This window comes from Choloepus didactylus, chromosome 9 (assembly GCF_015220235.1).
Source record: "Choloepus didactylus isolate mChoDid1 chromosome 9, mChoDid1.pri, whole genome shotgun sequence".
NCBI lineage: Eukaryota > Metazoa > Chordata > Mammalia > Pilosa > Megalonychidae > Choloepus > Choloepus didactylus.
In genome coordinates, this window is record NC_051315.1 from 56985757 (window position 1) to 57001841 (window position 16085).

Genomic DNA, 16085 nt, shown 5'->3' on the forward strand with positions numbered 1-16085 from the left:
TAGCATAAGATTGTAACTTTAAATAACATTCCTTGGCCTTTGTGAGTTACATGCTAAATTATATGGGCTCAATATACCTATTCAGTTAATGATGCTTGTTTTGTAGGCTACAACTCCTGTTTTCTGTACGTTTCTTAGCTATAAGATCCTTGTTCACCTGTGGATGCTTGGAAGAAAACAGCATCCACTGGTTCGGCTCAAAATGTACAGTAGCTGATAATCTAATTGTTCAGGTTTTATTTTCACTGCTCTTGGATCCCCAGAGTAGGACTGGGTAGGTTTGGCAAGCAAAGCCTAAGACAGGTAAGGGTGTATCACTGTTACTTGATGCATTTTCTCTGCGGCAAAATAGTGTCTAGGCAACCTCTGGGACTGGCTGAGTGGCAGGTGGTAGCAGAAAATTTGTATTTGGAAACAGGCCCCACCCTCCATTTTCGGTGTTTTGGGTGTTGATACATGTTGTCCTTAGGGCCCCTGAGGGAAGTCAATCACTTTACCGTATTTTAAAGGTACTCTCATACAATCCACAAACTATATGCATTAAACATTTAGATTATCTCTGCTAGTGCACTTCTTAAGTAGTAAACGCCAGAAGGCACTGCATCTTCTTAAAGAAAACCTTGCATAATCAAGTTTATTACACTGGAATTTTCAGTTCCTGCCAGTACACAATGGAAATCATCACTCGAAACCCATTTGTTTATGGCTATTCAGCCTAGTAACAGACTCCTGAAACTTAGAAACCTGGAAATCATGGCATGGTCCCAGGTTGGGACACTGTGGCCCCAAGAGAATGTTCCAGAATAATCCACCCTAGTGTAGTGCTTCTATGCTTATAACTGGCCTGTCCTTTAATATCCCAGCATCAGGGTTGTTAGCTAGGATCTCCTAACAGACTAGACAGTAAATGTTTGCAGTGTAATAACAGGGGTATATTAAGCTCCCCTTATGCCCTTTAAATTGTACCTCAATTATATAAAACCACGTTAGGATGAGCTGGAAGCATGCCATCGGCTATAAGGAATGGCTAAACATTCTATTTTATGTGACCATAAGACTCTACTCTCACAAACTAAACAGGCTCACTCAGCAAGCAACAGCTTCTCTTATCAAATCTACTTACAAGAAGAAAAGAGAGATCTATGATCATTTACTTTCAAATGCAAATCCCAATTTTGGCAGAAGTCCTTCGATGTTAATTAGCGCATATTCACCAACTCTGTACAGATTGAGTAATTTAATTGCTTGCTGGTATAGAGTGTGCTAATTTAAATTGGAGGGTATGTTGCTTAACATAAAACAGACCAAGGGTACATTATTGAAATGGCCTATGTGAGTGACTGACAGTAGGCAATATATTTTTCCATGCTAAAATTATGGTGGCCTTGGGGCTCTAATCACTCATTTATTTGTATGTAGGATCAGTATTATTTTTTGAGGGATGTTTTAGCTCTACCCCTAAAGACCACTACTTCATCCCATTTGGATGTGGAGATGTTGTAGCCACCTAATATATTTACTAGCATAGAAGACACATAATGTTTAGGGAACTTCTCAACTTTTTTTCAAGGATGCTGTTTTTGAAAAAAAAGCAACTCTTCAACACACATGGTCCATAGGTATCTCTAAAGTTTTTTAAATACTTTTTTCCATTTTGTTTATATAAAAGCAATATATAGGAGTTGCGGTGAGATGATGAGGATTTCCTATATTTTCCATCTTTGGGAACTGACCACAATAGAGGCACCTTGGATGCAGAAGTTTTGTATACAATTAGGCATGAGATTTGGGTGCCTTAATTTAATTAGGGGTTATGAATCCTACCATTTGTCAAAGCATGAGAATGTGTCCAAATTAGTAATACAGAAAATCTGTATTTCAGGAAATTTATGTCCTTGACAGTGAACAGAATCGTAACAGTGGCCCTGTTGCATTCCATCTTTAATCAAAAGCTTCGTTAAAAGGATTGTCTGAAGGATATGCAGCTCACTCTTTCCTTTGAACTGACTGGATCTTTCTAGACCAAAAGAGTCACTAGTTGGACCATGTTCCTTTGCCTCTTTGCTGAACTGCGTTTCCTATCATGCAGCCTAACTTGGCGCCTGTACTGAGAGCACTATAAACAGCAGTTGTCCAGAACTTGCTATGTATGTCTGGTATGAGTGTTTTGAGAATTTAAAAATTTCCAAATACCTAACTAACTTCCACTTTATGGTGACTCTGAGGAGAATTGTATTTCAGTCTTCAATACTAGGAAAAGTTTCTCTTAACGTGAAAATGAAAAAAACAAGTTAAAGTAGGACATATTTGCCATTTATCTGCCACACTTTCCTTTCACAACTGGTGGATAGGAAGCTCTAAACTGCATCTGTGCACTCCTCATGGTGCATTTTGTGAGCAGTAACTACCCTCGCAGTCATTTTGTAAATAAATTCTTATGTTCCCTTTGCCCTAATTTCTCTATGTATTTTTTCCATCTTTATCCTATTTTATTAGATGAATGTGTGTAAGCTGTCTCAAAGACATTAAGTAGGTTATGGGTATATGGGTATAAAATAGAGATATTTATTAACCATGTTAAAAAATAAGTGTTCTCATATACATTTTCTGAGTAGAAGCTGGGGGTCTTATACTGCTTTAGTCCACAAACATACAGGCGAGGGTTGAGAACGTGCTCTGGACACTAGGAAACCAGAGCCTGGGAGCCCAGCTCTGTGAATAGCTCAGTGAGGGGCCTTGGACAAGACATTCATCTGGCTCCAGCCTCAGTGCCACCACCCTAAAATGGGGCCATTGGAAGAAATGACTTCTCTTGTCCCCTGCAGTCCTGTGGTTTTAATTCAAAGATGATTCCTCTACATATCTACATGACATGTGAATATGTCTCTTCAAGCTAATTTGAGTTCTTTGTCAAACCCTATTTTTGCTGGTTAATTCTTACCAGGAATTTTATGTAAGTGCTAACTATCCCTGCAGCAAAGCAGACAATACCTAAGGAGGAATGAAACAATATAACAATCTCTTTGTGCAATACACTTTTATTTTCCTTTTACCTTTGCAGTCATCTTTGAGTAATCGTTGTGTAAACAATAGAATGGAATGAAATTACATTAAATCATATGCAAAGAGCTCTAGAACACCTTAACAATTATGACAAGGCAATTATAAATAACTTTTTTCCTTAGTAATATATATTTGCTTTTTAAAGTACATTAAAGAGCTGCCGTATCTAGGGTTAGCTAGGAGAGAGCGATGTACCATCCCGGGAGCCCACCTCCCTGCAAGTGTAGACGTCAATTTTGAAAATCCTAAAGTTTACTAGTTTCATAATATATAGTCAAGCAGAGAGCTACTTGGGTTGAAGGTATTTATCCTTGAAACTTAACTTAACAGCGTTTTACCTTTTAGTCACTGCACAAAACCCTTTCTATTATTTTTCACTCCAGCTTGGTATTCTGCAGAATTTCAAGTCAAACTCAGATTCTGGTATTTTCAAGTTTATCACCTTAGAACACCAAATCCTGTCACTCACAGAGAAGCCAAATTAGAGAGGGGTATATAGTTAGCAATCTAACAGGAATGGCAACATTTTTGTATAGCATTTTAGATGTTCCAACAAAGCAAAACTTACATATGCCCCCTTATGTAGAGGAAAGTTCAGATCTGAGACTATTCAGGGTAAAGCAGCCTCAGGCACATTTTTAATATGAAAGTCTGCAAGGCACCTCCCACTCCCAAGAGACAGATTGTGGATTGGTTTTTAGGCAAACAAACCAGAAGAATAAGCATCCTAGTTCCTAATTCGGTCATTTCAAAAATTAGAAGTTAAAAAAACTTCAAAGATATACCTGAAACTTTTTTGTTTAAGTAACAAGAGATTAACTGCAAGAAGCATATAATCAAAACCTTTTTCCTTATAGCTAAGGTGTGTAAGCATAAATATATGAAAAATAAAATTCACAGTTTTAAAACTAGAATTCAAGTTTGGCTAATCTTAATTTTATAAGTACATTAATTTCTAAATACAACATAAAAGAGGCAGTACCGTCAGATGTACAATTAAAGTATTATAACAGAAAGAACAATAAAAGAAGAAATAGGCTTCTGATAGAAAATTCCTTTTGTTGCCAATAAATAGGACCACCTGAGTGTATTTCAGATTATTTTCACTTAAGGAATCTCCAAATTGATTGCTAAGAATATTAAATAGCTTTTGGAAAAATTAGCAACAGTAGTGCAGCTGTGGCATTTGCTTGTTCTCATACTATGGATTGCTAGAGAATAAAGCAGAACTCGGAGTGTTGGAAATTTTAAAAAATTATTTCTTATCCCATTTTCATCTAAGCTGGCCTCTTCACAATCTTCTGATTTTGCTGGGAACTGGGAGTGAGGGGTGAGAGGGAGTGGGGAGGGTGCAGATGGGGTGAGGAGCGGGACATACATCAGCTGACACTCAACTGAGCAAAGCCGATCAGCTTCACTTCGTCGGGAATCTCCGACCCATCACAGCCAGAAGCCTGGAAAGGGAAAAAGAAACAAACCTTCAGTTCTGGTTGGTTTGTAGTCTCAGGTTTTTAAAGACCTGCTCATGTGGTGGGCAAACCAGGCAAAGGCACTGCCTGTCTGGGGCCACAGGTCCCATCTCTTCCAGGAGAGATTCTCAGAATCACTCTTGAAAGACTGCTTGCTGGGTCCTGACTTCTGTAGGAAACCTGGTCATTATGCTATCAAGTACAGAAAAGAGGTGGGAAAGGATTTGTGACCTCGCCCAGGCTCACTGCCACTAAACCAAATGCAAATTTCACCACAAGTAAATTCAGTTATTTTAAATATACTTTCTAATTAGGTCCTCTTAATAATTAAAAAAAAAACAACTATGAAAATTAGCAGAAGAGAGCTAACACGATATTCAAGATTAATGTGGTTTTACCAAAATCATCTCCCTTATAAAAGTAGCCAGAAAAAGAGTTGTCACTGGTGACAGAAATGGTTCATTATAGGCAACTGCTATTTAAATACCAGTGAGAAGTTTTTACAGGGAAATGTGCCATAATTTTTTTTCCTATGACAGAATTTTGTTTGTAATATATTGGCCAGAATTACAGTGTGTCAAATACTTTTTCTTCAAAATCTGAAGGAACTGGAGATAAGCCACGGCCCCTCAAGCCTCTTAACTGGTTCTAATTTATAAATCATTTTTATATTCTTCCTAATCCTCCTCTTCACGCTATTGTAAATACATCAGGATTTGACATTATATAAGTGAGGAGAAAAAAGTTTGATGAATGACTGGGAATGGGTAATTAATTACAAAAGAGCCATACAAACCTTTTCTTGGTCTAATTCCTGCTAAATTATTGTCATAACAATTAGTTTCCCACAGAAAAGAGCCCTTTCTAATCATCACAATTAACCTGCTTAGCACTATTTGGGTATGTTCAGAAAGTTCTAAGAGGCAGTACATAAAACCAGCCCTTTGTCAGCTCTTGCATTTTCCTTTAAAATAAGCAGCTAACTAGAACATGTTTTGAGAATTTCAAAACAATTATCCTTAAAATAAAATTCAATCTGAGTAGTTATGCTTATATAAGCAAAACAGTGGCCTAAAGGTTAGACATATTAGATAGTATTTGAGAAAGGAATTTACTTTGTGCCCGTCCAATGATGGATTTAGTTTCACTTAACAGATAACGATCTTCAGTGAAGTATAATTTTCATTGTTTGCATTGCCAGGGGTGTTAAAATCAGAAAAACTCCTATGCCAGTTTGAATGTATTATGTCCCCCAGAAAAAGCCATATTCTTTGATGCAGTCTTGTGGGGCAGACATAATAGTGGGGATTAAGTTGGAACATTTGAATTAGGTTGTTTGCATGGAGATGCGCCCCACCCAACTGTAGATGATAACTGATGGGATATTTCCATGGAGGCCTGGCCCCACCCATTCAGGGTGGGCCTTGATCAGTGGAGCCATATAAACTTGCTGACTCAAAGAGACTGAACGGAGTGCAGCTGTGAGTGACGTTTTGAAGAGGAGCAAGCTTGCTAGAGAGGAACGTCCTGGGAGAAAGCCATTTTGAAACCAGAACTTTGGAGCAGACGCCAGCCACATGCCTTCCCAGCTAAAAGAGGTTTTCCGGACGCCATTGGCCATCCTCCAGTGAAGGTACCCAATTACTGATGTGTTACCTTGGACACTTTATGGCCTTAAGACTGTAACTGTGTAGCCAAATAAACCCCCTTTTTACAAAAGCCAATCCATCTCTGGTGTTTTGCATTCTGCAGCATTAGCAAACTAGAACAGCTCCTTTATCACTTTTTAACAGAGTAGTATCAGCAGATAAGACATTTCAACTGAGATATTTTCTGGTGGGTCTTTGGCATAGTGGTACTGTAATTTTCTCATTCCATTATCATTGTTTCTTCACCTACCTCCCTAAACCTTCCCTTCTTCACTCCTGTATAGCTCTAATGTCATCAATTATTCAACCCACCGAATGGTGGCAGAGACAATTTGGGTGATTAAAAGCAACTGAGAAACATCTGAGGACACTGCTAGTGACCTAAGAGAGGTCAGACTGGCAAGTGTGGAGGCCACCAGTGCATTTCAAAGCTAAGCCAGAAATGAGGCAATATAACTGGAGGTTAAAATGGCTAGAAGTAAAGGAAAAATATTAGATCCTTTCCTTGTGAAGATTAATGGAAGTGACAGTTTACAATGAGAGCGGGTGATCAAACCAGCAGTTATCATGGGTGTATCAGGCAAGGAGTTTTCGGAGCTATGCCTCCAGGGTCTCCCACAGCTCCAAAGGAATGATCTCTCCTGGCAAAGAGGCACAGGCCAGGCTGTTGGACTCTGCTTGAAGGCACTTGGCACTCCCTCCCCCAATACTCTCTCTTTCTCAACCACTACCGTGTCTGTGTTTTTCTTGCCATAGCCTGCAAAACAAAAGTTCTGAAATTTGGAAAGAAGGAACCAGAGACCCTTCAAAGCAGTTCTCAAACTTTTTGGTCAGGACCCCTTTACTGCCATAAAAATCATTGAGGACCCTCCTAAAAAACTTCTGTTTATGTGGGTTATATTTATGGTACTGTTTTAGAAAATAAAACTGAAAATATTTAAAATACATTATTTTAAATATTAAAATACTAAGTAAAAACATGTTTATTTGGGTTGTACTGAGTCAGAATTTAAAACTAAGGAACTTTTAAAATATTCATTTACTAATTCATTAAACAAATAAAGCTAGGTAGGCTAACAAAGAAAATCTTCATGAAAATATATTTTTCTAAAACAGGAAAAATTGAGAAAAATGGCACTGCTTTACATTTTTGCAAATGTCTTCTCAATTCTCGAATGTGCTTTTGCGTCAGAGTCTGTTGCTATATATTGTTTCCCTTGATGTATATAAAGAAAGTCTGGCATCACACAAATATGGGCTTGAAAAAGGGAAGAATATTTCAATAGCCTTTCCAGAAAACTGTATATATTTTTGATATAACATTTTGTACTCTATTACATTAAAATCCATTGGTCTGTCCTTGCACTTTGAATGGATCTTTTATCCGTGCATGATTTTTAAACATCACTGAGTTATACAGATCTTCCAAATGTTAACATATATCACTGTACAATATCAACATTTCCTTAGTGTTAATGAATCATATTCATTAACATCACCACCAAGCTCATCAGACAAGTCTTTAGGGGCAGGATTGTGGGAAGATGGTGGAGTAGGTAGTTGTGGAAAGCATCCTTCCACCAGAACAACTACTAAACATGAAGGAGCTGTCTAAAACAACTGTTTTGAAACTACAGAGACCAGGAGAACACAAAATAGGATCCAGGAAGAGCAGGAGAAACATGCTGGTAAATTATGGTAAAGACCAGTAAATAACCCTCTCTGTGTGGCAGTTACCAGTGCCCACCCACTTCTCTCATGGCAAGCCACCATGGGCCCCTGGATAGCTCACTGGTGACAGAAAGGAACATAAAATTCCTCTTCCCCAAGATCAGAGGAGGGCATGGCCAATGGCTGATCACAGTGTTTGATTAGTAACTTTATCTCACTGGGGGCCTGGATCTGAGGGCAGTCATTGTTCCAGCCCATCCTGGACAAAGGGGTCAGGCAATTGCTGCAGGGCGGAAGTCCAGGAGGACTTGGATTTGGGGAGTCACGGAGGAGGCTCTAGGCCCCCTTGCTGATGTCCTCCCAAGGGGACTTTGGAGCCTGTCTGCACCTCCTTCATGGGTCTCTGGCCCTATTTTAGCAGGGAAAAACTGATTGGGAAATTCCTCTCTGGTGTGACCCCCTCTCCCAGAAATTGCCCTTCAGGTGAAAGCAGCTTGAGACTACAAAAGAAACTAAAGAAGGGGACAGCTGGGGCTTTTAACATGTGGAAGAGGGAAATCCGTCTCCTGAGAAACAAAGGGGCAGTCAAACTCTTGTTAACAAGGGAACTCCAAAACAACTAACAAATACAAGCCCAGGGCAAGACACAGGCCTGGAAAACGTAGTGAGGACCCTGCACACTGCACTTGCCCTGAGCAAACCTTCCTGATAGGAGAGCTAAAGCTCAAGAAAATCACTGTCCTATCCTCAGCTGGTTATGAAATCAAGCAATAGACATTTCAGGGAATACATCCCAAAGTTAACATTCTAAAATATGTACAGTGTGCAACAAAAGAGTACAAGACAAATAAAGAAACAGGAAATGATGGCCCATCCAAAGGAAGAAGATAATCCAGAAAAAAAAACAACCAAGATGTCCTGACTGTGGCCATAGCAAAGTAATTAAAAATGATTTTAGAAATGCTCAAGGAGATGAAGGAAAATACAGAGAAATAAAGGAACAGAAAAACAATGAATATGAGAATTTCAATAAAAAGATAGGAATTTTTAAAAGGAACTGTCAGAGTTAAAGATCACAATAACCAAAATGAAAAATGCCTAGGAGAGTCTCAACCAGTATATTGGAGCTGGCAGGAAAATGAATCAGTGAACTCAAAGACAAGACAACTGAAATGAATCAGGCTGAGGTGCAGAAAGAAAAAAGAACTATTAAAAGCAAAAACAGCCTAAGACACCTCTGGGCCACCATTAAATGTACCAATATACACATAGGAAACAGAGAAAAGGGCAGAAGGAATAGTCAAAGAACTAATGACAGAGAACTTCCCAAACTTAGCAAAATACGTGAATATGTATATACATGCGAGAAGCCCAAAGAACACCAAACAAGACAAACATGAAGAAAATATACCCTGCCATATATTGATTATGCTATTAAATGCAAAGGACAAGGAGTTCTGGAAACCTGCAAGAGAGAAGCAAAGCATTATGTACAAGGGAGTCCCAATTAGATTGAGTGCTGATTTCTCATCAGAAACCATGGGTGCAAGAAGGCACTGGGTTGAAATGAAGTGCTGAAAGAAGACAATTGCAGCCCAGAATTTTAAATCTATTGATACTTTCTTTCCAAAATGAGGGAGAGGAGGAACTTTGGGGAAGATGTAGGGAGCTCCAGAACTATCTCCTACTCCCAAACAGCTAGTAAATAGGAAGCGACTGACTGAAACGACTGTTCTAAGGCTCTGGAGGCCAGAAGAAAGAGGCTAAGAAATAGCAGTAAAGGTTTATGCGTAGCTCCCTCTGCAACAGTTGCTGATGCCCATCCCCCACATTCTCGAGGCAAGCTGCCTTGGGGCCTGGTCCAGGGCTAGCTGCTGTGGACAGAAAGGGACATAAAAATCCTCTTTCCCAAGAAAAGAGGGGGGAGAGGCACAGCCAAGCACTCATCATGGCTTTTGACTAGTGAATTTGTATCACTGGGTCCTGGTTCTAAGCTACTGTTTTGCTCCACACAGGGGCAAAGGTGGTGGGGGTTAAAGATACAGTACCTCCCTAGGCCTGTGGGGAACAGTTTGCAGAAGGGTGCCATCTGCTGGGCAGGCCCGGAAAGTACAGCTTCAGGGAGTCATCAAAAAGGCTTCTGACATCTTCCTGACCCTCTTCCCAGAGTTCTTTGGAAGCCTGGCCCTGTTTGGCTGGGACATATTGACTTTGGAAAGTCCTCTCCAGGGGCACCATCCTTCCAGAATTTGATTTTGAGGCAAAGCAGCTAGAGGAAACAAAAGGGGTGTAAAGAAAAATGACAGAGCAAAACAGAAATAAACAGACCAGATCAAGATTCACAGAGAAGGAACAGAGGAAAGGAAGCTTTCTTCGGGGGGTGAAACAATTGCACAAAAAGTACATTCTAAAAAACTGTACCACATATTCAGGGAGAGAATGAGATGGAGAACTGAAAAATTCTGATGAGTTAAACACAGGAGATTCCAAAGGTTTAGAATAAGTTGTAGCAAGTATCAAATAAGAGCCATAACACAAAGTCTACCAACAAAAAAAAAAACCCTAGGCAAGAAAGAGGATAAACTTCCCCAAGATGCCCAGACATCAGCAAAAAAATACAAGCCAAACTAAGAAACAGGAAAATATGGAACAACTTGTTGTTCAAAGGAACAAATTAAAACTTTGGAGGAGACATAATTTGGAACTAATCAAACATGTTCAAACAAATCTCCTAAATCAATTCAAGGAGATGAAAGAAAATATGGCTAAAGAGATAAATTATATTAGGAAGACACTGTGTGAGCATAAGAAGAATTTGAAACTATACATAAAAAAATAAATTATAGGGATCAAAGGCACAAGAGAAGAGATTAAAAATATACTAGAGGCAGGAGCTAAGACGGCAGCATAGAGAGGAGTGGAAGACTGTCCCCCCCCCCGCCCCGGAACAATTCAGTAAATAACCTGGAATAACTGCGGGAAGACAAATGTGACTGTCCACTCATCATCTACCAACCTGAATTGGGAGGAATGCCCAAGATCGCAGCATAAAATCTGTAAGTAAAAACTGCGGACCCACGCTGAGAGCCAAGAGCCCCTCCCTCACGGAAGCCGCGCAGTACTAGAGAACAGCACTTTCCAAACAAGCGAGTGGACCTCAGCCCAGCTCCAACTGGGGTTTTAACATTAACCACTCAATACAAACAACGAATCCCCAACAAGCAGACAGAGGCTTTTGGTGACAGCTGACCTTAGGAGAGTCGGGGGACATATCTGTCTCAGGATGGGGAGCCCAGAGGATCGGGTGCTATCTCTGCCTGACGGGTGAATCTGGGAGCTTTCTGTCCCTTTCTCTCTCTCTGGAGAAAACCTCAGCCATTTTGAGCCTGCAGTGCTTTGCAGTAAAGACAGCCTCAGCCATTTTAAAATCAAAACACTTTGATCAGCAAGTCAGAGAAACACAGAACTTATTGATACGCAGATGACCTCTCGGGGCGGGGGGGGGGGGGGGGCATAGCTTCCCAAGAGGAAAGGGAGGGGCCCAGCTCTACTGCCTGCTTACCGGAACGAGACCCCAAAGCCTGGGGGTGGAGAGCCACAGGCCACACCCTCTTACACCAGCCGGTGACAGGCTGACAGGTGCACCTGCCAGGCAGAAAAGCACAAGGTGTGTCAGCCCTCTAAGAAAAACCATCAGGGAAACCGGATACTGAATATTTACTCCTTCTGTGACCTGAGCCCGTTCTCGTTTGGGAAAATCTGATTGGGGTGGCCTGGGAGGTCAGATGCCTACAACTTACACTAAGAAAAACGAAGTTATGGCCCAGTCAAAGGGACAAACATACACTTCAACTGAGATACAGGAATTTAAACAACTAATGCTAAATCAATTCAAAAAGTTTACAGAAGATTTCACGAAAGATAGAGGCTGTAAAGAAAACACTGGGCATACATAAGGCAGAAATCGAAAGTTCAAAAAAACAACTAGTAGAATCTATGGAAATGAAAGGCACAACACAAGAGATGAAAGACACAATGGAAACATACAACAGCAGATCTCAAGAGGCAGAAGAAAACACTCAGGAACTGGAGAACAAAACACCTGAAAGCCTACATGCAAAGAAGATGGAGAAAAGAATGAAAAAATATGAGCAACATCTCTGGGAACTTAAGGATGAAACAAAGTACAAGAATGTACGTATCATTGGTGTCCCAGAAGGAGAAGAAAAGGGAAAAGGGGCAGAAGCAATAATAGAGGAAATAATCAATGAAAATTTCCCATCTCTTATGAGAGACATAAAATTACAGATCCAAGAAGCACAGCATACTCCAAACAGAATAGACCTGAATAGGCCTATGCCAAGACACTTAATAATCAGATTATCAAATGTCAAAGACAGAATCCTGAAAGCAGCAAGAGAAAAGCGATCCATCACATACAAAGGAAGCTTAATAAGACTATGTGCAGATTTCTTAGCAGAAACCATGGAGGCAAGAAGGAAGTGGTGCAATACATTTAAGATACTGAAAGAGAAAAACCACCAACCAAGAATCCTATATCCAGCAAAGCTGTCCTTCAAATATGAGGGAGAGCTCAAAATATTTTCCGACAAACAGACAATGAGAGACTTTGTGAACAAGACACCCGCCCTACAGGAAATACTAAAGGGAGCACTACAGCATGATAGGAGAAGACAGGAGTGAGAGGTTTGGAACACAATTTTGGGAGATGAATAGCACAGCAATGTAAGCACACTGAACAAAGATAACTATGAATATGGTTGAGAGAGGAAGGCTGGGAGCATGTGAGACTCCAGAAGAAAGGAGGAAAGATAAAGACTGGGACTGTGTAACTTGGTGAAATCTAGAGTGTTCAACAATTGTGATAAAATGTTCAAATATGTTCTTTTACGAGGGAGAACAAGCAAATGTCAACCTTGCAAGGTGTTAAAAATGGGGAGGCTTTAGGGGAGGGACGCAATCAACATAAACTAGAGACTGTAACTAACAGAATCATTGTATTATGCTTCCTTTAATGTAATAAAGGCGATATACCAAGGTAAATGCAGATAAGACGGGGGATAAGGGAGGCATGTTAGACACTTGATATTGGTGGTGTTGCCTGACTCTTTACTTTGATTTAAGGTTATTTTTCCTTTTGCTGCTTCCTAGCTGTCATTTTTTTTTCCCTCTTTCTTTTGCCTCTCTACCTTCTTTGACTCTCCCTCCTGCCTTGCAGAAGAAATGCAGATGCCTTATATAGAGAGTGGTTAAGGTGGTGAACACATAAATATGTGACCATACAGAAAACCATCGATTGTTTACTTAGGATAGAATGTATGGTGTGTGAACAAAACCATCTTAAAAAAAAAAAAATGGGTTGATGACAAAACCTCTAGGGCAATATACTGACTGTAATGACCCAGACACACAAGGACAAATATTGCAGGGCCTCACTGACAGGAACTAATTATAATATGTAAACTCATAGACATGAAATATAAGGTACCAAGATATAGGACGAGGCTTAAGAATGGGGAGTGGTTGCTTAGTATGAACAGAATGTTCAACTAGGATGAACTTAAATGTTTGGAAATGAACAGGGGTGTCAGTAGCAAGATGTGAGAATAACTAACAGTGCCGAATGGTGTATGAATGAGGTGGAAAGGGGAAGCTCAGAGCCATATATGTCACCAGAAGGAAAGTTGGAGGTCAAAAGATGGGAATGTATAAAACTGAATCCTATGGTGGGCAATGTCCATGATCAACTGTACAAATACTAGAAATCACTTCCATGAACCAGAACAAATGTATGACAATACAATTAGAAGTTAATAATAGAGGGGCATATAGGGAAGAACTATATACCTATTACAAATTATATACTACAGTTAGTAGTATTTCAACATTTTTTCATAAACAGTAACAAATGTACTATACCAACACTATGAGTCAACTGAGGGGGGCTGGTTAGGGATATGGGAGGATTCGAGTTTCCATTTCTTTTTTTCATCTTTCACTTTATTTCTTGTCGGGAGTAAGGAAAAGGTTCTAAAAAATTGAACAAAAATTAAGTGTGGTGATGGATGCACAGCTGTATGAGGGTACCAGGGCAAATGATTGTACACTTTGGATCTTTGGATAATTATAAGGTATCTGAACAATCCCAATAAAAATTAAAAAGGAAAAAAATATATACACTAGAGGCAAACAACAGCAGATTTGAGCAGAAAGAAGAAAGAATCAGTGAATTAGAAGACAGGACAATAGAAATGTTATAGACAAAACAAAGAAAATAATGGAAAAAATTGAACAGAGTCCAGGGATTTGAGTGACAGGAAGTGCACAAACATATGTGTCATGGGTGTCCCAGGAGTAGAGAAGGGAAAAGGTGCAGGAAGAATATTTGAGACTATAATGGCTGAAAATCTCCCAACTCTTATGAAAGACATAAATATACATGTCCAAGAAGTGCAGTGTACTCCAAACAGAATTAATCCTAATAGACCTACTCTGAGACACATACTAATCACATTGTCAATTGCCAAAGACAGAGAGAGAATCCTGCAAGCAGCAAAAGAAAAGCAATTCCTCATATACAAGGGATCCTCAATAAGTCTAAGTTCCGATTCCTCATCAGAAACCATGCAGGCAAGAAGTCAGCGGTATGATATACTTAAGGTGCTGAATGAGAGAAACTGCCAGCCAACAATTCTTTGTCTGGCAACACTGTCCTTCAAAAACAAGGGAGAGTTTAAAATATTCATAGATAAACAGAAATAAAGGGAGTTCTGCAGGCAGACAGGAAAAGATAGGAAAGAGCTGCTTGGGGTAGAGAGTAAAAGATATGACAAATAAAAGCCAAAGGATAAAACGGTTGAAGTAAGTATTGCCTTTACATGAATAACATTGAAGGTTAATAGTTAAAATTCCCCAATCAAAAGACACATTGGCAAAATGGTTAAAAAGTATGATCCAACTATAAGCTGTCCAAAAGAGACTTACCTTAGGCTTACTTTAGGGTCTAAAACACAAATATGTTGAAGTTAAGGTTGGAAAAAAGATTTCCCGTGCAAACAGTGAAAAAAAAAAAAAGGGCTGAGGTAACTATACTAGCATTGGACACAACAGACAAATATAGAAAAAAGACACTATAAAAGAGCAATCCACCAAGAATAATAACAATCATAAATATCTATGCACCCAAAAATGGTTCCCCCAGAATACACAAGGTAATACTGGCAAAACTAAAGGGAGAAATAGATGTCTCTACAATAATAATTGGAGATTTCAATAGCTCACTCTTATCAATAGGTAGACAATAAATAACTAAAATAAAATGATAAATGAACTATACCTAACAGACATATACAGAACACTGCGCCCCCAAACAGCACGATATACATTCTTCTCAAGTGCTCATGGATCATTCTCCACAATAGACCACATGTTGAGTCCCAAAACAAGTCACAATAAATTTAAAAGATTGAAAGTATACAAAGTATTTTCTCTGACAATAATGGAATGAAGCTGGAAACGACTAAAAGGCAGAGAACTAGAAAATTCGGAAATTTATGGAAGTTAAACAACACACTGTTAAATAATTAGTGGGTCAAACAAGAAACTGCAAGAGAAATCAGCAGATATCTCGATGAATGAAAATAACAACACAATGTATAAAAACTCATAGGATGCAACAAGGGCAAGGCTGAGAGAAAATTTTTTAGCCCAAAATGGCCTACATTAAAAAAGAAGGAGCTAAACTCAAAGACTTAAATGTATACATGGAGGAACTAGAGAAAGAACAGCAAACAAATCTCAAAGCAAGTAGAAGGAAAGAAATAAAGATTAGAGCAGAAATAAATGAAATTGTGAGTTAAAAAAACCCACAAAAAACCTATAGAATAAACAAAACCAAAAGTTGGTTCTTTGAAAATATCAATAAAATTGACAAACCCCTAGCTAGACTGACAAAGATAAAAAGAGAGAAGATGCAAAAAATAAAATCAGAAAAATCAGTGGGGGATATTACTATTGATACCACAGAAATGCAGAACAACTGTATGCCAACAAATTCCTAGATGAAATGGGCAAATTCCCAGAAACACATGAACAATCTACACTGACTCTGGAAGAAATAGAAGACCTCAGCAGACCAATCACAAATAAAGAGTCTGAATCAGTCATCAAAAACCAACAAGAAAAAGCCCAGGATCAGATGGCTTCAAAGGTG

At 39.2% G+C, this 16085-nt stretch overlaps 1 protein-coding gene across 3 annotated transcripts in view; it reads right to left on the reverse strand.

Annotated features, from left to right (window-relative positions):
* The window catches only part of STK39 (serine/threonine kinase 39), a 382860-nt gene that overhangs the window by 12315 nt on the left and 354460 nt on the right, over positions 1 to 16085 (reverse strand). Inside the window, exon 18 of one of the 3 annotated variants that reach the window (XM_037850139.1) lies at positions 4459 to 4517. In XM_037850139.1, coding sequence (XP_037706067.1) covers positions 4459 to 4517 — 59 coding nt within the window. Of the gene's footprint in view, positions 1 to 2832; positions 4518 to 16085 lie in introns of those variants that run through there. The other 2 variants (XM_037850140.1, XR_005218895.1) reach the window with 2 other exon arrangements.